Genomic DNA, 24,956 nt, shown 5'->3' with positions numbered 1-24,956 from the left:
GGGTCCTTCAAGCCAGTGCTATTCAGCCAGAGCTGTGTGGAAAGGACTGTCCTGTTATAGGGAGAGTAGGGGGCAACTGCAGGTCACTTCCTCCCTGGCCTCCTCAAGAGCACTGAAGGACAGGCCCAGGCATTCAGGACTTGCTTGCAATGAGTGGCAACTTGGAAGAAATCAGTGCTTAAGGAAGTCATCTTCCTTCCTTCCTTCCTTCCTTCCTTCCTTCCTTCCTTCCTTCCTTCCTTCCTTCCTTCCTTCCTTCCTTTCCTCCTCCTCCTTCTTTTCTTCTCCTTCTTCTTTTTGGAAAACACAACAAAACATAAAGAAGCTAGATTCTGAGCGAGGTTGTAAGTACACTGTTACCCAAAGGGGGCACTATGTTTTAAGACCTAGGAATTGTCTCAAGCACACCAAATTCATCCTCAGCTTCAACTCAGCGTTGGGACATGGAAATACCAGCTGATTAAATAGGTAACATTTCATTTCCATGCGCTAGCACTGTACCCAAGGCAGGTGTCATGGACAGATGCTCCCATCTGTGTGTGTGTGTGTGTGTGTGTGTGTGTGTTTTCTTAGACAGCTAAAGTGAAAGTGATGTTCACAATGTAATCCTTGCTATGTGGGAGATTTGCAGTCAATCTGTACACAAAGTTAGTGAGCCTCCAATCTGAACTAATAGATATGGTGGTATAAGACTGTAATATCAGCTATAAGTGAGGAGCAAGCCCGAAGTAGACCACTGAACAAAATAACCGATTAGATAACTAAAAGCCAAAGTGCTGGGGGTATGGCTCAAGGAGTAAAGCATTTGCCCAGAAGCAAGCATGGGTCCCTGGTTTCAAGTAGTAGTATCAACCAACCAACCAAACCATTTTTCTTGCTGGCACCTAACAGCAATGACACTTTGCTATAATGTTCAAATACTCCTAGATTTGGCTGCTTGTGTTAGGTGCTGTGTTTGTGGCTTACATATGACTCGGATCCTTTTTATACTCAGGAGGAAAGTAAGTAGAGCTAAACAGCCAGGGAGTGGGCAGAGCTAGAGTTCTGAACTAGTCAAAGTACATGCCCTTTACTACTATCCCAACTTGAGTTGGCAAATCGTAAATGGCCAGAGACTAAATATTTAGATTTGAAAAGCTAAATATTCAATCTCTGGCACAACTATCTACTTCTGCTGCTGTAGTATGAAAGCAGCCATAGGAATGAGTGTGGCTGTGTAGCAGGCCAAGCTTTGCCACCTCCCCCCCCCTTTTTTTTTGTCAGTACTGGGCTTGAGCTCAGGGCCTGAGCACTGACCTTCGACTTTCTTAAGGCTAGTGCTCTACCACTTGAGCTTCAGCACCACTTCCGGCTTTTTTCTATGTATGTGGTACTGAGGATTCGAACCCTGGTCTTTGTGCATGCTAGGCAAGCATTCTACCACTAGGCCAAACTCTCGGCCCTGCCCCTCTTAATCTAGACTCAAACTCACATAGGGCAGTGGCCAAATCTCATCTTCTCTGGAGAGGTTTGATTTGGATGCAGTTATTAGTCAATTACTGAGCACTTCTCAGTAATTGAACTGAGTGTCCAGTTGTTCAGAATTTCCTAGCATGGCTGAAAAAGGTAGTGTCAGATTCTAAGGATGAAGCAAACAGAACAAAGCCATGGAAGACTGAAGCAGGTACTGCGGCTTCCAACTGCTGCACCAAAAAGAGCCTAAAAGACAGTTACTACTGGAAGGATGCTAGGATTTCTTAGCTAGGATGTCCAGAAAGTAAGTGCTTCCTGCACATTCACTATGTGAAGCATCATGCTTTACACAAGCTTTAAAATACACTCATGAACTAGGCCTAAAGGCTGGGAAAACTCAGGGGACTATGATGGTGTTTTGTATTAGAAAATTAGATGTTTTGTGTCGTAACAAGCAGGGCAAACAGGAACTTGTACTCCAATAACCAGCATGCAGCACTCAGGCTCTACAGCCAGAGTGCTAGCTCCCCTGGCGCTGCAGGCCCACTTACCATCATATTCTGGAAAGTAGTCAACTAGGTGGGAATACATAATTTTCTCCTCTAGAAGATCTTTCTTGTTTAAGAACAGAATAACCGAGGAGTTCTGGAACCAGGGATATGTGATAATTGTTCTAAAGAGTGCTTTGCTTTCCTCCATTCGATTCTGGGAAAAAAATATCAGAAAAACAAAAAGCAAATTACATGATTATTCAGTCTGTGAACTGTGCTTATTTCCTGAGCCCAAACCATCTTCAGTATGCTTCTAATTTTTATGGCTTTGAGTTGGGATTACCAGAATTTGTATGCAAATAATTCATGACACACACTGGCTGCTTTCATTATGCAAACTCTCACACTGACAAGCAGCAGAGAATAATAGTAAAAATATCTCTTGAATTAACTCTGAAGGTTGAAAGAGAAAAAAAAGTATAGCCTAGACAATCATATTTTATCTGGTACACAGTCATAAATTTCCCCCCAATTTCAGATTCATGATCGAGTACCTAATGTATAAACTATGCACTAAACACCAGGCCTCATTTTTCATTTTCTTCCTATTAGATATTAATTTGGACTCTCATAATTATCTGTATTTTAAACATCCAAAACAAAGTCTTAATTCTTTGCCCAATCACTACAAGAATACATACATGTGTGTGTCCACTGATGAACAAGCACATGGGAAAAGATCACCCTATGCTTCTTATCAGTGCACATGAGTTCCATGCTTCTTATAAGTTTCAGATATAACTTTGGAGAAACATATGGTGACTTCCTGGAGATAGTTTAGTCCTTCTACCCTCCAGCATTTGTATGGAAGTCTTCCTACCTAGGGCTGTATTTCAAGTGCACCCTGTTAACAGAATGTTCAAGGGATTCTTAAGGAAATTAACCAGCTTCTCTGTGTTAAGTGAAGATGTTAATGGAGGGTATTCCTGAGTTAGATAATGCCAGTCTCACGGCTTCTTCATCTCCTTTTACAGTCTCTCTAAATCAACCCTGACTGTGGGTCATAAGTAAAGTCCCCTTCCTCCCTGAGAACTTCAGAGCCACGTGTATGGAAGGACTGTTAAGACTACAATCTTCTTCCTTTGGCCCAGCAACAGCCTGCCTGAAGCAGCCCGACTCTGCTGCTAAGGGGTGGCTCTGTGGTTTAAGCCACAATGCTGAGTGCCCTGCAGGGCTCAGGGCAGGGCTGTGACTCAGGCTCACATCAAAGGGAGCTTCCCTTTCCTGGTGCTCATTGTGGTAAAGCATCTTACCAAGAGCCCGTCAATGCCCGCACCTTTGCTAGAAACTCAGAACACCCTTCCCTACTTGAAGAAGTTACAAGAGGACTAACCTCAGAAGCTTTTAGCTTCCATGAGGATGACCTGACCTATGCAGGGGCTGAAGGAGGCTTTGGACTTCCTGTCAGTAATCTACCATTCCTCCTGAACCCAGTGAAGGGGGGCACTGATACAGATCAGAAAGTTCGATTGGGGTACAGAAGGGTTTGGGAGGGACCTGCAAGAGAAGCTCTGGCCGGTCTCTACTCCTTCAAAGGAGCCAAAAGGGATCAGGAGCCACCTGCTCACCACCACACGAATCTGATCCCACTGTAATCACTGTTTTGAGCCCATGTGGCTCCAAAAATGTCAGTCCACTCTGCCAGGTAAGTCACTTCTGCTTTGGATGGGAACCAGTGCAGAGGTAACACTAACAGTGTTCCTGTGCTTTAGGGAAGGGCTAGGCTACCTGCTCCCTATGTATAAGTGACAGTAGGAGGGTGTGACTATGAACGGCCTTACTCTTCCTCCTCATCAGAAAGCACTAAGGAAGGGCTCTTAATACCTCTGACTTCTCATATCCCAAACCAATTTTCCATAGAATTCTTTAGTAAAAAGCAAAAGATTCAGTCAAACTACTTCTCAAGTATTCTAATCTCCAAAAAGTACTGCTTCGTAATGTGATCTCACGCTAACCCACGCCTGGATAAAGCTTCAGATTCGAGCCTGACATTCACAGCTTGGCACAGCCTGGCCCCAGTGAGCATCGGCAACCTGCAGAACTGAGTAAGCTAGTCACGACAATGTGTAACTCTGGTCCAGAGTGGGCCTACAGCATCATACACAGAAGAAGCTGGGGTCATAGGGAATAGGTCAGAGAAGGTTTAACAAGAAAGATGGGTTTGAGATGAATCTTGTCAGATGAGTAAGAGACAATGAGAAAATTTAAAACCATAATCCTGTGAAGCGATCACAAGGTTTCTGAACTTGTGTCTTAAATATTTATTTTCACTGTGATAATGGAGCAGGGGTGGCACACACATGCTCAGTTACATAAAGAAACTGCCCAGCCTCCAAGAGTATAAATTCCTGTCTGGAAGCAGGGATTGTAAGGAGTCCTTCCAGAGGCCCTGTGCATCCAGTAAAACAACTGGATAAATAAATGTTCAAATGACTTAGAGGCAAACTCCTTTTTGATTACAGAAAAGGCCAGATCCAGTTGGCAGAGCCTATGACTCCTCTTGTTATAGTCTGCTCCAAAGTTCTGCAATAAAAAGACTCTGGAGAGCTCAAATAGTATCATCTTTTAGAAAGACTTGGTCAAAACCCAACAAAATCAGCACAAGAAATGGGTACAGGCAAGAGGGGGTGAGGGCTCACAGGGAGAGGGGTAGATGAATGAAGTGAGGACGTGGGGAGATTGTAGTCAAGAATTTATTGTACATACAACAGAACTGAGAAAAGGGAAGGAGTGAGTTGAAGGGTCAAGATACACTGTATTCATACGCTGCTTTGTTAAATGGCATCTTTGTACAACGGCATAAATGATAATTTAAAAACTTTAAAGAAACTCTCTCTATATATATATCAAAGACCCTACCAAAACTGTATTTTACGTCTGTAGATTTACAACTCTTCTGCTATGGAGCTCAATTTTGCTCATAGTCATTTCCTTGTGTTTTTCTGCCAAGCTAGTACTTCTGTTTGTCAAAAGCCAGCATTAAACACTGAAACAGATCTGAACATCCGTTTCAAGACCCTTTGCAAAGTCTTATTACTTTCCTAATAAGCATATGATCTTTTCACAAAGCTCACTTTTTTTTTTTTAAAGAAACAAAGAATAGAGACTGAAATCCTTAATTCTTTTACCGGATATAGCCACCAGTCTGCCTGCCTCTCTTGATATTTCTTGCTCCCATTACGATCCTGAAATACCACATCAAATCACATTCCCCTATGAACCAGAGTAAGACCTTAAATGTAGAACCAGACACTGAGGAATCACCTCATCACTGGGGGCCTGATAGTCATCTGTTAGGTGCCCCAAATGGAGACTGGTCACAGGCAGAGGGAATGAATGAAATTCAGAGAAACCTGAATGTAGCTCTCTGGATGCAGAGGTGTACGTAGTACCTAAGAGGCACAGGATCTGAGTGAGCTACCACCTCACTAATGGATGCCAGAAACCATCGGGGGTGCCTGTTGATTCTAGGCTCCCCAAGCTTTCTGTTACAGAAGGAGGGCAGTGTATGACATGAATGAGTAAAAGACTGAGTCTATGGGTGTGCCGAGTAGGAGAGGAAAACAGGTATATGCTGATTTATAGCACTGTTAAATCTCAGATCTTCAGTTACACCATAGGACATCTGCCAGCCACATACACGATAATGCCTATTAACTGGATCACACACAGGGCTTCTTTATCAGCTCTCTTTTTGACTGTCTCTGTTTCTCTCTCTGTGCTGGGTTTCGAAATTTGAACTCAGGAGTCTGGGTGCTGCCTCAGAGTGCTCTCTTTCTTTTTTTTTTTGCCAGTCCTGGGCTTGAGCTCAGGGCCTGAGCACTGTCCTTGGACTTTCTCAAGGCTAGAGGTCTACCACTTGAGCCTCAGCACCACTTCCGGCTTTTTTGTATGTATGTGGTACCGAGGAATCGAACCCGGGTATTCATGCATGCTAGGCAAGCACTTTAACCACTAGGCCAAACTCCCGGTCCAGAGTGCTCTCTTTCATGTGCACACTCTCTCCTCTCAAGGTTAGTACTCTACCACTTGAGGAATAGCTCCATGCCCAGCTTTTTTTGTACTTTACTGGAAATAAGAGATAAGAATCTCATAAGCTTTCTTGCTTGGGATGGCTTTGAACTGTGATCCTCACACCTCAGCATTCTGTCTAGTAGGATTACAGATGGGAGCCACCAGCACCTGGCCAGGTTTCATTTTTCTCAGCAACATTTCTGTGTAGAAACTTGACCAGAAAAGTAGATCACTGGCATACAAAGCTTTTATGCTTCAGGAATTTAAGCACCATATTTCATTTTTAATAGCCACACCCAAAACAATGTTCTCAGAGATAACACACTAAAAACATGTTTTAAATTAGTTTATTAAAGATCATTAATAAGACTGGGATGAACTAATTTATTTATTACTTTATGTAATCACCCATGACATTGTGAAATTGTTATTGAAATTTATTATCCTTCTCAACAAACATCGAATAGTTTAAAAAATTCAAATTCCTAACAAGGAACTAGAAACACATTCTCTCAAGTATGTACTTCATTTACTTATGTCTACTGGACAATCCAATGCAACAATTCAAGCAACGACGAACACCAAGGCTTTATGAAAATCATTTGCAAGCCCAGTCTTTTGTCTATTTCTTTCCTCCCTTGACTTTTTTTTTTTTTTTAAAGAAAAAGCTTGCTATGTTGACTTTCTATCCCTAGCCAGGTTGCACTGTTACATTTCCTATCTGATGTTCATGCTCGATTTCAAAGTATTTACTCCATACCAAACTCTGTGTGGGGGAAAGGAGAGCTCGGGAGGCTAGGGCCACACAGGGCTCAGAGGAATCTGCTCTTTGAAAATGTGCTGCAGGTGATCTGGCAAGGACAGAGTGCCCATGGATAGAGTAGCTGGTGAAGGATCAGGCTTGTGGGCTAGAAACATCCTTCTGCAATGTGACTGTTTTGTGACTGAGGGCAGGTGGTTGAGTTTCAGTTTCCCTTCCAGGGTAGTGAGGACAGAAAGAGACAGTCTATGTAGTGAGACAATGCCATATATGACCTGAGCAGAATAGTTTTCAGATGCCACAGACACTGGTGGCAAAATTAGCATGCAAGACTCCCCTGGTGAGGCATTTGCTAACCTCAAATCACTGGCCAACCAATAAAGCCAGTGAAATCTTTCCATTATCTGAAACTACATATAATGTTGAATCTCCACACGACTGATGAGACACTAGAAACCATCCAGGTCTCTGTCAATTTCATATAATTTTTCAGGGGAATAGCTTCAACATCTCGAAAAATGCTTAAAACATAATCTAGGGTAAACCAAAAAAGCCACAGACACAAGAGGTAAATGGAGTAGCTATAATGAGAAGCAATTAAAGACAGTCTCTTTGCCATCCCACTTCTGCTATGCAAATCTAACAGGAAGAGAAATGATATGGACACTAAACTCAAGCAGACACATATCATTTCCTCAGTAATTTTCTTAGTCTTTGCAAATGGTTGCATGCACAATGGAGATGAAATTCAGCATGTTCATTAAGCTCGAAGACAACTCCGCAAGATTTTCATACTGTTCTTTCTGCATATGTGTCAACATTTACTACCTGCCCAGGATGTTTAGAGAAGCAGAGAAACAGAATGGATTTGCCTACTGCCTCTGCATCTAAGATTTCTAGGCAGAGACGGTCACAGGCGAGGCACTTGTAGAATGACATTGTGTAACCCATGGTGGGATGTAGGAAAAAAAGAGAGGAAGAAAAGTGAGAATAAAGTTTAATGGACTCCACTCCAGGCATATGTGTACTCATGTCCACATTAAAAATGTTTGAAATGAAATGCAACAAGATGGCTTTCTGTTACAGAATACACAGTCATGTAAAATAATTTTAGAATAAGAACAGGAAAGAGGAAAATGATCATGGCTCAGGAGAACAGCGGCAGGGATAAGAAAGGGTCATGAGGGTTGATTATGATTGAAGAACATTATATAGATGTATGAAAATACAACGAAGCCTATTTATTTTGTACAACTATGTCTTTTCATAGAGAAAAATTTCCCGTGGTTAAGTTGCCTATACAAACCTCTAGCGTTTTAAAAATTACTTTTTACTTTCTTTCAGTGTTGGCACCCATACATAAGTTTGGGTTTATATTCTATCAATGCTGCTTAAAAGGACCACTGTGGTTCCAAGGCATGTGGTTAGTTTGCCTTCAGTTCAGAGATGAGCTCTGAGGTTTAGGACCAGTGACATTTGTGGGACCTTGGGCCTGGCCTGCCCACAATCATGCCCACACCAAAGGCCTTTTCATTCACGGCAGTTTCACTTCTTCTTTCTGCAGACGAATGGATAGGATTTCTATTAAGAAGAAACAGAGAGGAGGTAGAAATGGAAAAATAAGATAGGGTATCAAAGTAAGTTTGGCATTTGAAAGCCCACAAGAAGAAGATAAAATGATCAAATTATGATATGAAAATTCAAAAGAAAGGAGGTACAACTTGTTGGGTTAAAAGGTTTTTCTTATAGAGGACATAAAATAGCTTAAAGATGTATCCTTCTTTTTTTTTTTTTGCCAGTCGTGGGCTTGAGCTCAGGGCCTGAGCACTGTCCTTGGACTTTCTCAAGGTTAGAGTTCTACCACTTGAGCCCCAGCACCATTTCTGGCTTTTTTCTATGTATGTGGTACCGAGGAATCGAACCCGGGTCTTCATGCATGCTAGGCAAGCACTTTACCACTAGGCCAAACTCCCGGCCCCAAAGATGTATCCTTCTAAATGAGCGTAACACATAGTATTTTTCTAAGGGTGTATTTCTAAATAATAGAAATTTGTAAGGTAATTGTTTTTTTACCCCCCCTTTAAGACTTAGTTTCAGATATTTTTTATACTCTGATATATACTTAGCTGTATGGATATTTTTAATAATGTCAATCTCATAACTGTCTTATGTTAAGATATAGTCTCTTTTTGTCCCCCAACATTTACAAATATGAAAAACAATTGGAGCTTTATGGATATGGGTGAAGGGCTGGATCTTGTCTGTGGGCTGGTGTGTGTATAACAGCACTGAATCTACACATAAATTCCAATTCTCATTTGCTAGGTGAGGAGGGTGATAAAAAGCAAGGCTAACAGAGATAGTCAATAGATATATAAGCGTGCATGCATGTGTGTGTGTGTGTGTGTGTGTTTGAAGAGTTTGGATATATTTACTAACAACTCATGTTTAGGGAAACTTCTGTAGATGAGCAAGCACACACATGGAAAAATGGGTAAAGTAAGGTTCTTAACTATACCTTAAATCTCTCATTAAAAAAAATTCTTAGGGTGCCAGGAGTTTGGCACAGTGATAGTGTGGTTACTTAGCATGCACGAAGACTGGAGTTCCATTCCTTGGTACCACATACATAGAAAAGCTGGAAGAGGTGCTATGGCTCAAATGGTAGAGCTCTAGCCTTGAGAAAGCACAAAGACAATGCTCAGGTCCTGAGCTCGGGTCCAGGTCTGTCAAAAAAAAAAAATCATGTAACTGTGATACACCCAACTTATGGGCTTGAGAAGGTGTCTTGGTGAATTTTTCTGTCTGCATTGTCCTTAAACTATGATCCTATTTATCTCAGCCCCTTAAAGAGCTAAAATTATTGTCATGAGCCATATATATATATATACATATATATATACACACTCATATATGTATACGAACACACATACACATATACACACTTATTTTTAAGGAAAAAGCAAGAAGCTTCTACTTTGTTTCCACAGCTTACAGGATAACACATAAGAAAGTTAATGTCTGATACATTGTATATATGCGTATTTGGTTATTTGAAGTCAGATAGGGAAAGGAGGAAAACAAGATGAGGGGCGGTGGTGGGGGAAGGAAATGGGGACCAATTCATGAGAAAGGGTATCAATGTATGTGAAGTAATGCACCTTCTATCTAGTGAATATAATGCAACCCTTCTATTAATTACAATAAAAATATATGAAAAAAAGTTTACAGTAAAAAGTCATTGAAGGGACCAGGAGTTTGGCCTAGTGGTAGAGTGCTTGCCTAGCATGCAGGAAGACCCAGGTTCGATTCCTTGGTGCCACATACATAAAAAAAAAAAAGCTAGAAATAGTGCTGTGGCTCAAGTAGCAGAGTGCTAGCCTTGAGGAAAAAGCCCAAGGACAGTGCTCAGGCCCTGAGTTCAAGCCTCAGGACTGGCAAAAAAAAGTCATTAAATTAAAAAAAAGAAAGTCAATGTTTTAATTCATATGCTGTGTTTACTGCTTGAGCAATTTATTTGAATATCTGACACATGTAAAAATGCCTTGCAGATGTTTTAATACCATACATCTGGCATTTCAAGCCAACAGAACCATTATGAAATAGTCCTCATTTAAAGCTGAAGTCAGACTTTTCATGCTCCTTTGTTTTTGCTCTAAAATAGACCTTTACAAATATTTTTAGTTAATGAGAGACAAGTAATGGTTTCTATGGTCTCTGTGCAGATCTACATTGTCTTTACTCCCTCCACCCTTTCTATCTCTCCCGATGATTGGACAAAAAAGTGCTGGAGAGCAAACATGGTAATTTCAATCCTCTCAGCTTTCGCACTTTACTACATGGTAGGTTTATGGAATTCTGTGGTAAACACTTGGCTAAAATTCTGTGCTGTGTTTACCTTTAGGTTCCAGTGATTTCCTTTATCTCTGGCTTATGGTAAGGGCTCTTATGTTGACAGGACATCTTATAGCCTGGAACCTTCAGATGCTATGTGCACTGCCCTGACTGCTGAAAACATCTGTCTCTGCGAGTTGGAGGTGTGGTTTGAGAGGGAGAATGCCAGCTACCGAGCAAGAGCACGAAGCTCTGAGTTTAAGCAAAATCAGTCTCTTCAACTCTTATTGAAAGCCCACAGGAAGCAGACAAAGTGATAAAATTATGATATGAAAATCATGATTAGGTTCAACAAGTTCACCCAAATATATTTGGACTAACTTAAAAGACACCTCTCTGAAAACTATCAAGTGGCCAATTACGCTTGGCATTAACAAGCTTTGGGAAACAATGGTTTATTTCCTTCTTACTTTTTCTTTTAAACCTTGGCATTCGTTATAATGTTCACATAATAGAAATCAGTAAGAAGGTAAGAACTTATGACAGATGATGTGCTTTGAGCACTAACTGCACCCATGAAAAGCTTACTGAGAAGTGTCAAGTGTTAGGTCTCAAAGTGAAGTAATTGTTCCAGGGAAAAGTTTCCCCCTCCTCTTTACTCTATCCTGAGGGGAGAAAAATACAGCTTTTTAACATCTAGAGCTAAAAAACAACACCCGCAATATCATTTTGTTAGTAAAGTGAGTAGTCAGACAAAAAATACAAAACAGTATCACTATCCTACTAGGTCAGAATATTGTGCTCTGCATATTAAGAGTCAGTTCAAAATATCTTTCAGAAGCTAATGGTCAGTGGAGAACAGACTTCAATGCAACACAACTAAGTCCCTTTAAGTAGAACTAATAGAATATACAGTTCCTTCTAGCAATGGAGGAGATTTGGCAAGAGTTAAGGGGCGTGAGTTTGCTCAGGCATCAGAAGAAAACGAGAGATCTAGAAAGACTTGGGGGAAGATCTGGAGAGAGCTCATGAGTAAACACCAATAAGATCTGCATGGGAAGTAATAAAGGAAAAAGTCAGCAAAAGGCTGGGGTGAGGCTCAGTGACAGGGCACTTGCTCAGCATGTACAACACCCTGAATTCATTCTTCACCACCAGAGAAAGTGGTGCACAACCTTTGGCCATTATCAGGTGCTATACTATGAAGATTCCATGAGGAGCCACACAGTTCTCAGCCATGAAAGAGTATATTTCTAGAGTATATTAAGTGAAGTAAGCGAGACCCAAAGGAACATAGGCTCAATGGTTTCCCCCATTTGTAATAATTAGTACACATCTAGGACTTGCTTAGCAGAGGATTACAATAACTCAAAACCTAGATACATAAGGTCATATAGGGTCTCTAGGATATGAAAACAAGAGTTGCTGTTTGTGGCTTTGTTACCTGGTATATTGTATATATGTTTATTTGAAATAGAAAAAGGAAGGGGGGGAAACACAATGATTGGGTGGGGATGAAGGGAGGGAAATGGGACCCAAAACATAAGAAGAAGTATTAATGTGTGAGAAGTAATGCACCCACTATCAGGCGAATGTATCTATAACCCCTCTACACATTACCTCGATATTAAAAAATAAAATGAAAATAAAGGAGTATATTTCTAGGGTGAAATAAGTGTACAGGCAATATAAATTTGATGAGAAAATTTGGAAGTTACAAGTACAGATGTTAGAAAGTGAGATGATTTCTAGTATGGGGGTGAGAACTAGTTCCCCTTCCTCTTCCTCAATTTAGATGCTTAAACTCAGGTCCTCTTTGGCATTTTCACTCATGACTGGGGATCTGCCAATTGGGCCTTGCCTCTACTTCTGTTTGTTGCTGTATTATTTGGAGACAAGAGTTGCTTGGATATGTCTGTCCACACTGGTTCCAAACAGAGATTCTCATATCTCAGCCTTCCAAGTAGCTAGGATTAAAATCTTGGGACACCAGTGCCGGGTACTAGTTCTGTTATTTAAATAGGCCATTTGGAAATAACCATTACAGATGTCAAAACTATGCAGAATGAGGCAGAAACACTTTAACCTGAAGACGAATCTGTGCTACAAACCGTGAACATTGGCTTGTGAGTCATGTCTCCTTTAATTAGCTGTTAATCAGTCAGAAAAGAAGACCAGCCATGTCATGCTTATTAAACAACCTATTTCGATGGTGTGTGTGTGTGTGTGTGTGTGTGTGTGTGTGTGCTTTCCATTTTTTAATTTTATTTTTTATTGTTGGGGTAATGTATAGAGGGGTCACAGTTACATTCGTCAGGAAGTAGGTACATTACTTCCCACACATTATATTCCTCTCATGTTTTTATCCCCATTGGTATGTGTGTGTTTTAAAGTTAGGAAGTTTCATTCAACAGTCAGGAACCTTCCAAACTGTCCTTTCCACTCACATTAACATTTAAAAACTCAAAAGGCACTACAACTAAGCAGAAGATAGCTCCTTGTTAGGAATGACTTATGGTACAGAGCTGATATATAACACATGGAAAACCAGAGCCTTGTACCCCTGCTTTGCTTCTAAATATTTTATTAAGGAAAAGAGATTAGTAAGAAGAAAGTGGTTTAAGACTGGCTTAAGCAGATCAGTAAGATGGCACTCTGACACTGGACACATTGATATCTGCATGGACCCTTGCTGGAGCAAGCCACTAGTACCAGATCCTTATGGGGGAGGAAGCTTGAACAGGAGGAGAAGGCTTGAGTGCATGGAGGCAGTGAATAATGCCAAGACTCAAAAAGTGAGGGTGAAACATTGTAACATTTTAGTAAGCTCCTTGTATCACGTAATATTTGAAGAAGACACACAGAGCTTAAGTAGATCCATCTCAGCCATGTCTTCTCATTGTTTAGGTTTCCCAGGAGTGTCTGCATGTTTCTGATGAGACTTGGAAACATTACATTTACTGTCATCTCTCTGTGTTCAAGGGAGAGTGGTTACAGGAGATACCATGGATACCAATATCTGCAGCAAGCAAATCTTACATAAAATAATGTAGTACTTTGCATCTAAGTAAGACCACTACTTTAAATCAGCTCTAGATTAAATATCCTATCTAATACAATATAAATGTTATATAATTGTATGTTGCTGTATGAAAGGGAAAGTCTGTACGTTCAGTACAGAGGCTTTTAAATAATCTTCCAGAATTTTCCATCAGAGGTTTAAGAGTGTGGCTCAAGTAGTAGAGTGCTTGCCTAGCAAATGAAAGGACCTGATTTCAGTCCCCAATACTGGTAAACAAAAGCAAAACCTGAAATTGCTGAAATATTTTTCATCTAGAAGAGCTGTTTGTATGTAGACACAGAGGGCTGACTGCATTTACATAAATACCACCACAAACCACCACCACTAGTCAGTGACACTAGGCTGGGGAATGGTCTGTCAAGTCAACAGCTTCTTGGTTTAATTTCACTTGCTCCATACAGCTGGGAGAAAAGAAAATGGGCATTTTCCTAAAACATTGTTATTCAAACAACTGATCATTGTAAGAGAATTTTTACAGCAATGAGGCTATCACCCATAGAAACACATATACAGACAAAGAGATGAAACAGTTTCATAAAGCAGTACTTGTCCTCAGAATGCTACAAACTCTGCTCAATTTCAGTTCTATCCTCCACAGTCTACTCCAGTCATCTGCAGTAAGACAGGCTTTACAAAACTCACTAAAATGGTTTGATGCCAACTACAGTACTCACACCTATAATACCAGCATGCAAGGGGCTGAAACAGGAGGACTGAGAATTTAAGGCCAGTCTGGGCTGTATAGTTGACATTCTATCTAAAAAAACAACAACCCCCCCCAAAACAAAACACACAAAAAAACAAAACAACAGCAGCCAGGAATGTGGCCTAACGGTAGAGTGCTTCAGTACCACATACACAGAAAAAGCCAGAAGTGGTGCTGCAGTACAGCTGCCATCCTTGAGAAAGCTCAAGGATAGTGTCTTAGGCCCTGAGTTCAACTCCTAAGACTGTCCCCCTCCTCCCCCAAAATCCAACAAACTAAAACTAGGTGCTGTGAAACATACTTGTAACCCCAGCTACTTGAGACACAGAGACAGGAGGGCAATGAGTTCAAGGACAAGCCCAAGGAAAGTTAGCAAGACCCTTTCTCAAAAACAAATATACAAACTAGTGGTAGAGTGCTTCCTTAGCATTGACAGGGCCCTTGCTTCCTGAACTGCAAGTAAGTAATAGCAATAGGCAAATATTTTTATGACCTAGAAATAATCTTGATCTGGAAAAACTGTTGGCCAGGCATAGTAGCCATATCTATACTCTAAGCTATTCAAAAGGCAGGTATCTAGAGGCTTAATACATGATCCTATGAAAAAAAAAAACAGATAAAGTGAAAATGGATTGGGAACACGATCCAAGTGGTAAATTATCTGCCTCCTAAGTTCAAAACCCTGAGTTCAAACTCCCAATGTACAAAAAGGAAGGAAAGAGGGAAGGAAGGACAAACAAAAACCTAATACATATATATAAAAATGTCTTCCCTAATTGAAGACACAGGTCTCAAGTAATCCTGTGTCAAAACTAACCCCATATGTGCCTGGCCTGTAACCAATAAAATGAATAAGCAGATATGATAATCTCCATGTTAGCAACATATATGCCTCCTTTTAAGACGGCCATGTATGTTTCAGAAAACTCAGTAAAGATCAGAATAACTGTGTGCTTATGCATGTGTGTGTATATATGTATATGTGTGTGCATACACATATGTTCTCCCCTCCCCCTGGAATTGCAATCTGATCTCAGGATTCCAAGCTTTTGCTCATCTTGCTTTCTCAGTGGTTACTCTACTACTTAAGCAGTATCTTCAGTCTCCTGTACTTCTGAATTGTGATCCTCTAGATCTCAGGCTCCTGAGTACTAGGATATCAGGTATGAGCTGTCTCTAGCAGCTATAGGTGGAAACTGTAAGAGAAGGTGGGAGGCCATGCTAGGGATGAGGGGTAGAGAAGGGCTAACCTCATTCAAGAGGATGCTTGATATCAGGAGTTATAATCTTTTTTTAACAGCTTTTCCTTCTTAGTAATAAACAAGGAAGACCTTTTACTTCCTGCAATTTCAACTTCGTGGCTGTTGCCAGGACAACTAGGAAATGAGACAAGGAACAGAGAGACCTCTGAAAGAAACAAAAAACAGGTCAGTGACATGAAGTCATTACACTCATTCTAACAAGAACTCAGGAACTGTGGTCCTGCCAAGGGAAATGTAAACATCAATCTGCAGTGAGGTGCCGCCTCTGTCTTGAGAAATGATGGCTGTAGGCTGTGTGATAGCCTCATGTATTAAAGCATGCTTGGAAATGCCTCTTGTGGAACTGGATGACAAAATGACTTCCTCTAAGTCTTAGCATGCACATGGTGGAAAGGAAAACTTGATTTTTAAAAGTATGTTGTCAAAAAAATAAAAATAAAAATATATTGTCATATTGCCCCATTTGTAAAAAAATGGAAAGATTTGGAAAAAAATCATATTGTGTGAAGTAATCCAGACCCAAAGGAACACAGGCTCCATGGTTTCCCTCATTTGTAATAATCAGTACACATCTAGGACTCTCCTAGCAGAGGATTACAGTAACTCAAAACCTAGATACATAAAGTCATATAGGATGAGACTAAATGAAAGGATCTCTAGGATATGGAAACAAGAGCTTTATCTTGTGTGATTGTTGTTCTTAATGTACTATGTTATTTCTCTTCTCTTTTTTTGACCTTTGGTTAATCTCATATTGTATCTGACTTTATTACCTGGTATACTGTATATACATTTATTTGTTTATTTGAAATAGGGACAAAACATGAGAAGGGGTATCAACGTGTGAGAAGTATTGCACCTATTACTTGATGAATGTAACTGTAACCCCTCTATACATTACTCCAACAATAAAAAATTAAAAAAAAGAGTCTATTGTCTGTATGAGTTAAGCACTCTGTTTGCAGCTGAACTGTCACACAGATAATAAACATAGTGTAGAGAAGTCTCTAGGCAAACTGTAATTAGTGTCCTGCAGCAAAAATGGCAGGAGCCAAAGAGTATGATTAAAACTGTAAAGCCTGAACATTAGAAAAGATCAGACAAGTTCCAGTATTTCACTTAGGGCCTTGGTAGAAAAAGTCTCTATAATAACTAAAAACTGTCTCATCTCATTTCTGTGTTGCAATCCCTTGCCCTGGGCAGGGTGACTTGATACATGTTTGCTAGAAAAATGCAATTGCTAGGCTGAGAGTTTTATAGGATTGATTTGAACAGGCAAAAGTTTTCCACTCCCACTCAAGCATTATGGAATGAAGCTGGCAGGGAATATTGGGCTCATCACAATCCAATCTGCTCTGTTTACAACAGATCCAACTGCAACCTGCATACCCGTTTAAAGCAAGTCATGCTCCCATCCCCACAAAGTACTGAGTAGAACTCAACTTTATCTTGACTTCAAGGGTTTCGGTTTCCTTGCTTCGATACATCATCTATGTCTATTAAACTTGCCAACTCTGAAGCATCTGTGCAAACACACTGGGTTTCTAGAGTTGTTATTATGCCTCTGAATTTGGTCTTTTAAATTAAAAGAGTTTTTTTAAATAATTTGGGCTATTTCTAAATTAGCATTCTTTTAGATGAAGATTTGGTTGCCTTGGACAGTCTAAAAAATGATGCAGTTAAAAAATTTAAGAAAAACAAACAGCTGGGAATATATATTCAATTTTGATTCCATTGCTCAGGCACATTTGTTCTTCATTAAAATCATCAAGCTGTACTATACCCACATGCATACATGAATGCACAAACATACAAATACACGCATTTTTGCACACTCGCAGCTTGAATAGTTCCTATGAAGATACAAAATGGCTGTAAGATAAAGCAGCTCTTATTTCTATCAGTCTAAGATAAAACAGTTCCTTAATGAGATAGTCATGATTGCTTCGTCCGTAGATAACTAGTACTAACAGATTCTTTTTAACTAGAAAGCAAGTAAGCTTTCATACCGTTAAAACAAAAAGCCTGATATCAGAGGGACCTAAATTTAAACAGAGTTCTGAGAACTCTCAGGAAACGCTGACACCATCAGGGGAGAGTGTTTTTCTGTTCATGTAAATGATATTCATAGATACAGGTAAAATGTCTTTTTTTCCCCAATGAATTCTAGAAATGTGGATCTATGATAGTGATTATTATTTTTCAGTATGCTTCCTGAAAGCATCCCTGAACAATAATAACAACCAAAGAGGCAATGAATACTCTTCCTTGACCAACCAGTGTGATGAACTTCTGAAGCAGTGACATTCTTAATAATACTAAATTACACTGGCTACAATTACTCTGTAGCAATAATTTCCTAATTTGAAACAGGAAAGGCAAACTCTTTCAGCATTCTCTTGTCTTGATTTTAAGAATTAACTAGTCAGGATTAATTCTGTAAGCCGAAATCAAAGGGAAAATGTTTCTTGAAAGCAAAGTATCTTCAGTCCTCAAGATATCTGATGAGTGGAATATTGAGAAATAAAGCTGAGAAGCACAAAGCAGTCTAAGATAGGGCATTCCAGGTCCTTGCAATGAGACCTCCAGATGGATGGGGTAGTACAGCTTATTCGTTGATGAACAGACTTGCTAGGCAGGCCTTCTACAGCTGAGCCACAACTCCAGCTTTTATTGTTGCACTGGTTATTTTTTTTTATTTTTTTGTGGGTCATGGGGCTTGTACTCTGGACCTGGGCACTGTCCCTGAGCTTTTCAGCTCAAGCCTACCACCCTACCCCTTGAGGTACAGCTCCCCTTCCTGTTTTCTACTGATTAACTGGAGATAAGAGTCTCAGGTTCTTTATTGCCCGGGCTGGCTTTGAATCTTGATTCTTAGATCTCAGCCTCTTGAGTAGCTAGGAGTACAGGCATGAGCCACTGCGCCTGGCTTGCACTGGTTATTTCTGAGATAGGACCATCTTATACTTCCAGTAGAGGTTGGCATGACAGATGTGTGCCACCACATCACACCCAGTTTCTTCAGTTAAGTTGAAGTCTCAAAAATTTTCTGCCTGAAACCACAGCTCTCTAGACTTCAACTTCCTAGGCAGATGATAGAAGTGAGCCACTAAAATTTCAATTTTTTTTTGTATCATGCCTAGCTATAAGTTGAGGAGTCTTGCATGGATGTTCAGGCTGGCTTTGGCTCCTCCCAATCTCAGCTTCCCAACTAGCTAGGTTTATAGGCATGAGCCACAAAACCTTATCCATGGTTGGCATCAACACTTAGAAGGCTGAGTTCTTTTGTTTCTATTCCTGCAGCACTGTACTAACTGCTACAGAAATACTTTCCCTGTCACATGATGCTGCAACTGCCCACTTATGTGGGCTGGGAGCTTCTCAAGGATGTGTACAGTATCTTGTTCATGAGAGCATCTGAAGCTCCTGTGAGTCTCTAAATCACAATAGCAATCCTCTTTAATTCATTCATTCTTTTTTTTTTTTGTAAAAGTGCTGTACAGATGGTTAGATGATGAGTAGAAATGTGCTCATTAACTATTTTCTTTTTTGATCCCAATAGAAGCACAAATGCATTTGTGAGCTGCATCACTGTCCTGTCCTAATCATAGTCGTCCCACCGAGATATGTTAACAAGAACTCAGTGGCAGATACTATGTGGTTCTGAGCAGTGGGTTGCGGTGACCAGCTAAATAATGTTTTTTCCTCCACATGATCTGCTCAGGATTTGGGAATCAACATAAGTCCTTAATAGGAAAGATAACTTTACAACCTGCAAAGTTAAATTGGAAGACCTTGCGGGCCAGGAGCATGGCCTAGTAGTAGAGTGCTTGCCTAGAATACATGAAGACCTGGGTTTGATTTCTTGGTACCACACACAAAGAAAAAATTAGAAGTGGTGATGCAGCTCAAGTGGTGGAGCACTAACCATGAGAAAGCCCAAGGTCAGTCCCCAAGCCCTGAGTTCAAGCTCCAGGAATGGCATACACACAAAATAAGTGTGCAGTGGCCCACACCTGAAATCTTAGCTACTCAGGAAGCTGAGATGTGAGGATCACTGTTCAAAGCCAGCCTGGGTACCAAAGAACTTGAGACTCTTATCTCCAATTAACCACATGAAAAAGGGAAGTAGGACTGTGGCTCAAGGTACTAGGGCAATAGCCTTTAGCTGAAGAGCTCAGGGACAACACCTAGGCCCAGAGCTCAAGCCCCATGAACAACCAAAAAAAAAAAAAAGTCTAGAAGACATTGCAAGTGCATATTAAAACTGAGTGGAAAACACATAGCATAACTGAAACCAGAACTGCAGACAGCAACATGACCAGAAATGTGGTTGGCCTCTAGGGCAGAAACTATCCGTTCAATGTGTTCTTCCCCTTGCCCTAGTATGAGACATTAAATAGTCCTTTTTTACCTGGTGTGTACATGTGTGCACACATGCACGTTACACTCCAAGTTCTCAACATACCTCAGCTTGTACAAATTCCACAAGTAGGATGGGATTCCTAATCTGAAAATTTGAACTCTAATGCTCTAAAATCAAAACCAATTTGAGGATTAACATAGTGCTACAACTGGAAAATTTTATATCTGATCTCATATGACACACTGCAATCTAGATACACTAAAAGTATTGCATAAAATTCCCTTTGGGCTGTGTGTATGCAATAAATGAATTTAATGTTTAAAATCCTTTAAAAAAAACAAACCACAGTGTGTGTGGTGCGTGTGTGCACAAACACCCCAACACTGAAACCTGTCACTTCTGGCTCTCAAGCACTTTTGGATACTCAACCTGTACATATATACCAAAGATGAAGAAAACTTACAAGCTACTTCTTTCTGGAAGGCAAGTAACTGAAACTCTGGAAAGGAAACTGGACAAAGCAGGAACCTCCATAATAGGACTGTAGCCAGGGAAATGCCTATCTAATGAGAATCTGCTAGAAGTAATGTAGACAGATAACTGAGTTGATGAGCTGACTGACAGCCATAGCCTAGGGAATGGGAGAGCAACGGCCTGGGTGGTCTGGGCAGGGGGCCTAGATTCCTGACTGGCCACTAATGCCAGAGCTGCTTTGCTGAACTGTAATGCTTTCAGAAAAGAGAAACAAAGTTCTGTGTTCTTTAAGCCACTGTGCTTTCAGGATTGTTTATTGTAGCAGCTTAGCTTTCCCCTAAGTAATAAATTTGCTAAGGAAAAAGTTACTTGGGAAGAGTGGGTGGCCAATGGCCTTGTTTTCCCATCACTGTATGAACTGGACTTCCCTTATCTGTGAAATGAGAAAGGTAACTAAAATCCTCCCTGGCTCTACAAAATTGTATGATTCACTGTTATCCTCCTGCCCAGAAGACCTATCTGATCCTACCTCTAAGCATGCTGTTCCCTACAGTCTCTGTTCACTGTGCCTTCTCAACCCTGCTCATAGCTTTGGTTTACACTGATAATGGCTTTTTATCTCTACTCCAAGCTTCTACCATTTACCCAGCATCAAAGCTTTCCATGAAAGGATTGAGCTCAGTTTAGGGATCAAGTTGAGTTGATGACAAAGACTTCTAATGAAATTATTCCAGTGAAATGGAACCGTCAAGTTAAGACTTTCCCTTATTCGAGCACAATCAAGCTGAAAGTTGTTATAACTGTCTTCTAACAGATGAAAATCCATCCCCACAAGCACTACAAAAAGCTAAAATTAAAAAAGAAAAAAGATAAAGGAACTATCCTCAAGGTCTTATGAGTACAACAATCATTACACTCACTCCTGGCTATCCTAGCACTTGCCTTTAACCAGCTCTGTATATAAGTACCAATTTTCTACCTAGTTAAAAATTTCTTTCTATTTCCATGATTACTCTTCACACCCAATAACTCATTTGCATTTCTTCTCACTCTTCCTCCTAACCCAGACCATAAATACTTTCAGATTAGAAAGAGATTTTTATACCCACATGTCTAGAATCCAGTTACTGGCTCAAGTCTCCAATCTGTACCAGCATAGGAAATACAATAAAACTTCTATTACCATTACCCAGCCATCAACTGCCACCACAGAACTCCCACTGTATCTTGGGTATCAACTTTGTAAAAAGTGTATCATCGACTACTGTAACTGGATGGCTTCCAACAGCTGTGTGAGCCCATCAGCAAAAGACTGTCCTCCTAAATCTGCTAAACTCAAGTAGTTCCTCTTCAGGCACACACATGCACAAAACCTCTTACCCGGTACAAATATTAGTCATAGAAACAATAGTATTTGCTGCTTAAATACTTACTCTAAGATACTATATAAATTTAAGCTAAGTCAGCATCTGCAATCCTAATGACTCAGGTGGCTGAGGTTTAGAAGATCATAGTTTGACGTCAGCTAGGGTAGAAAAGAGACTATCTTCAAAATAACCAGTAAGAAGCCAGGTTGGGGCTGGGGGTATGATTTAGTGATTGTTTGTCCAACATGCTTGAGGCCCTCGGTTTGATTCCTTGATATCACATAAAAAACAAATACAATTAATTTTTCTTTAAGAAAGCCAGGCTCAAGGGGGAGAGTACCAGTCAAGTAAGTAAGCCAGACCCACGTGAGGACCTAAGTTCAAGTTCCAAGTACCAACACAAGCTCCCTATTAGTGGGGCCATCTTTAATGCTATGTGTGTATGTGTGGGTGTGTGTGGGGGTTCTCATTACAATTGCTTCACTGCTTGTTTTGTTTTGTATTTGAGATAGGGACTCACTAAGCAGTCTGGATTCTCCTGACTCAGCTTCCTAATTTGGCATCACCAAATTAGAACATTTGGAAGGATGGCTGGGGCTTTAGGTTTAGATGTTTTTTCAAAAATCCATGTTTGACTCCTATGTTGAGTAATTTAAGAAATTATTAAAAAAAATATGGTCACTGGGTGACACCAAATGAGATATCTGATACATGTGCTTTTGTAGTAACTGAACTCTAAGCTAAACTGCTAGCTTTACTGTTAAAAAGTGTATCACAGAAAAAAATCTCAATATAAAAAAATATACAAACTAGAAATTCTTTCTACCCTAGTTTCATTTTATCCTCCTACTTCTGTACCATTTCTGAAAATTGCAGTAAATACAGTATGCCTTTATGCATATGTGATTTTAGATAAATTTAAACACATTTCAGGCATGGTCTATACTTTTTTCATCATGCAGTAGTCTTGTGATTGCTCTACATCAAACATGTGAATCTGGCTAATACATTAAAAAAAACTTGAATAACTTTCTGAATCAATCATCTTGTTTATGATTTCTTCCCGTTGTTTTCTATCTCACTTTTTCCCCCTACAAATATGCATAAACAAATATAACTAGTAACAGAAATGACATGTATATATGAGTTTTTGCGAGATAGTTAAAAATTGTTTTCAAGAGACTATTGTTTGTTTAATTTAAAGGACAAATCAACCTATTTGTTAAGCTTAAGAGTAGTCAATTAAAATAAACACTAAGACAAAAATAAATATGTAGACTCAACAATGTCCTTAGAATATGAAGCAACTGGGATATGGATAGCCTCTCTAAGGGTATACTTGACTGAATTCTGTAGAGTTGTGTGTGAAGTTATTCTAGCCTTCATAGATCAGCAGTAAACATTGCATTTCAAATAGTATCAGAAATTTTTATTACCAATATTGATTTTTACCAGATGCTGTAATACAACCTAATAACAAAATTATAATTTTATAGTTCTCTAATATTCTTCAGCACTTTAATAAGCTATTTATTTTGCCCTTCAGTTAAACACTAGAAACTATTCATTTTCATTCAGTTTTGGTTGTTAAATGAATACAAGCCCCAAATCTTTTTGTGATATTCCTTATTAAACACTCTCTTCTCAAGACATTTTAAATTTTTTTTCTAAAAAAAAATCCTTTGTCAATGGTTCTTCACTCAAATACCAAACATTTAAAAACTCTTCTCTTAAAAACTGTTTCCTCATTAACAATTGCAGATTTCTGCAATAGTACAGAAACTAGACTGACTTATGCCTCACAGTCTTCAATACTTGCCCCAGGAAATCACCTCATTAGCCCTAAGATAACTTGTGCCAAGGCCAAACAAAAACACCAGGCCCCTCCCCCCCTTTAAAAAAAAATCAATAACCAGAAAGAGTAAAAGAAAGGGAAGGCTAGTACCAGAGGCACTGGGGCTTGTTGGAAAACTTTTAAAAGATGAAATCCCTGAAGTAAACCTGAGACTGCAATGTGTATTCTGATGAGGTGGACATAGGCAGGGAGCAGGGCTACAGCAGCATTTTGTCTTCGTAAACTACTCTGAACTAGTGTATGTGTAAAACCATCCAGATTGTCTCTGGAATCCCCACCCTCCCACCCATTTTGTGAGATGACACTGCCATTTGTGACTTTGCTATCACACATTTCAAGAAGAGAACTTTGAAGAGGGACTACTGTATTGTGGCAGATTAAATGCGAAGCTGTATCATTTATATTCAATACAAAGTAAATGAAAACTGCTACTCTGAGCACTACCCAGTTACCTCAACAAGACGGAAAGTTCAACAAACAGAGAGTGAGAAACATAATGAAGAAGCAGTTTGCTTAGGGGAAATATAGGTGAGAAACAGAATGTAAGAGCCAGTAAATGATTAGCAAGACAAGATGCTCTGGGATTCCGGTACAAGTACTCCACCAAGTGTTATGTATGTGCTTTCTGGAATTCATTACTCTAAAATAGTTGTATTTCTAAAATAGTTGTATTTCATTAGTTGTTGTCACAGAAGTCTAAGGATTATTGAAATGTTTAATGTCAAACTAGTGACAGCTGCCAAAAGTTTTTAAAGAATGGCAAGGTGCACAGATGTTATCTCAGACCATGAGAAAAAGTATAAAGGAGGGGCAGGGAAGCAGGGAGCAGGATGCTGAGTGAGGTGTGATACACCAACTCCTCAGTAGGTAGAGATGGGGAGGATCCATGGTTTGAGGCTCAGGCAAAAAGTGTGGGACTCTACCTGAAAAAAATAGTCAGAGCAAAAAGAACAAGGGCTATTGCTAACATGGCAGAGCACCTGCTTAGCAAGGGTGAAACCCTGAGTTCAAATTCCAATACTGAAAAAAAAAAGTAATGGAAATTTCTACCCATTCTATGATAAAAGAAAAAAAAGGAAAGCTACTTCCTGACACAAGAAAATAAGGATTAATGAGAGAACTTTCAGACTGAAGAGTTGAAGAACTAAATTTTTACATGACATAATAAAACTTGAGGTTCTTCTGTTTATGGTTAATACAATTCTTTAATTAAAGACATAAGTACCATGCCAT

At 39.8% G+C, this 24,956-nt stretch overlaps 1 protein-coding gene across 1 annotated transcript in view; it reads right to left on the bottom strand.

Annotated features, from left to right (window-relative positions):
• Nucleotides 1-24,956, bottom strand: part of Gnaq (G protein subunit alpha q) — a 265,905-nt gene that overhangs the window by 7,619 nt on the left and 233,330 nt on the right. The window contains exon 6 of the mRNA XM_090329614.1: nucleotides 2,004-2,157. Coding sequence (XP_090185740.1) covers nucleotides 2,004-2,157 — 154 coding nt within the window. The remainder of the gene's footprint in view (nucleotides 1-2,003; nucleotides 2,158-24,956) is intronic.

Source organism: Megascapheus bottae, chromosome 3 (genome assembly GCF_031878675.1).
Source record: "Megascapheus bottae isolate mThoBot1 chromosome 3, mThoBot2.hap1, whole genome shotgun sequence".
Lineage (NCBI taxonomy): Eukaryota > Metazoa > Chordata > Mammalia > Rodentia > Geomyidae > Megascapheus > Megascapheus bottae.
Note: the sequence above shows the minus strand (reverse complement) of the source record. Positions and strands in the feature narration are given on the sequence as shown.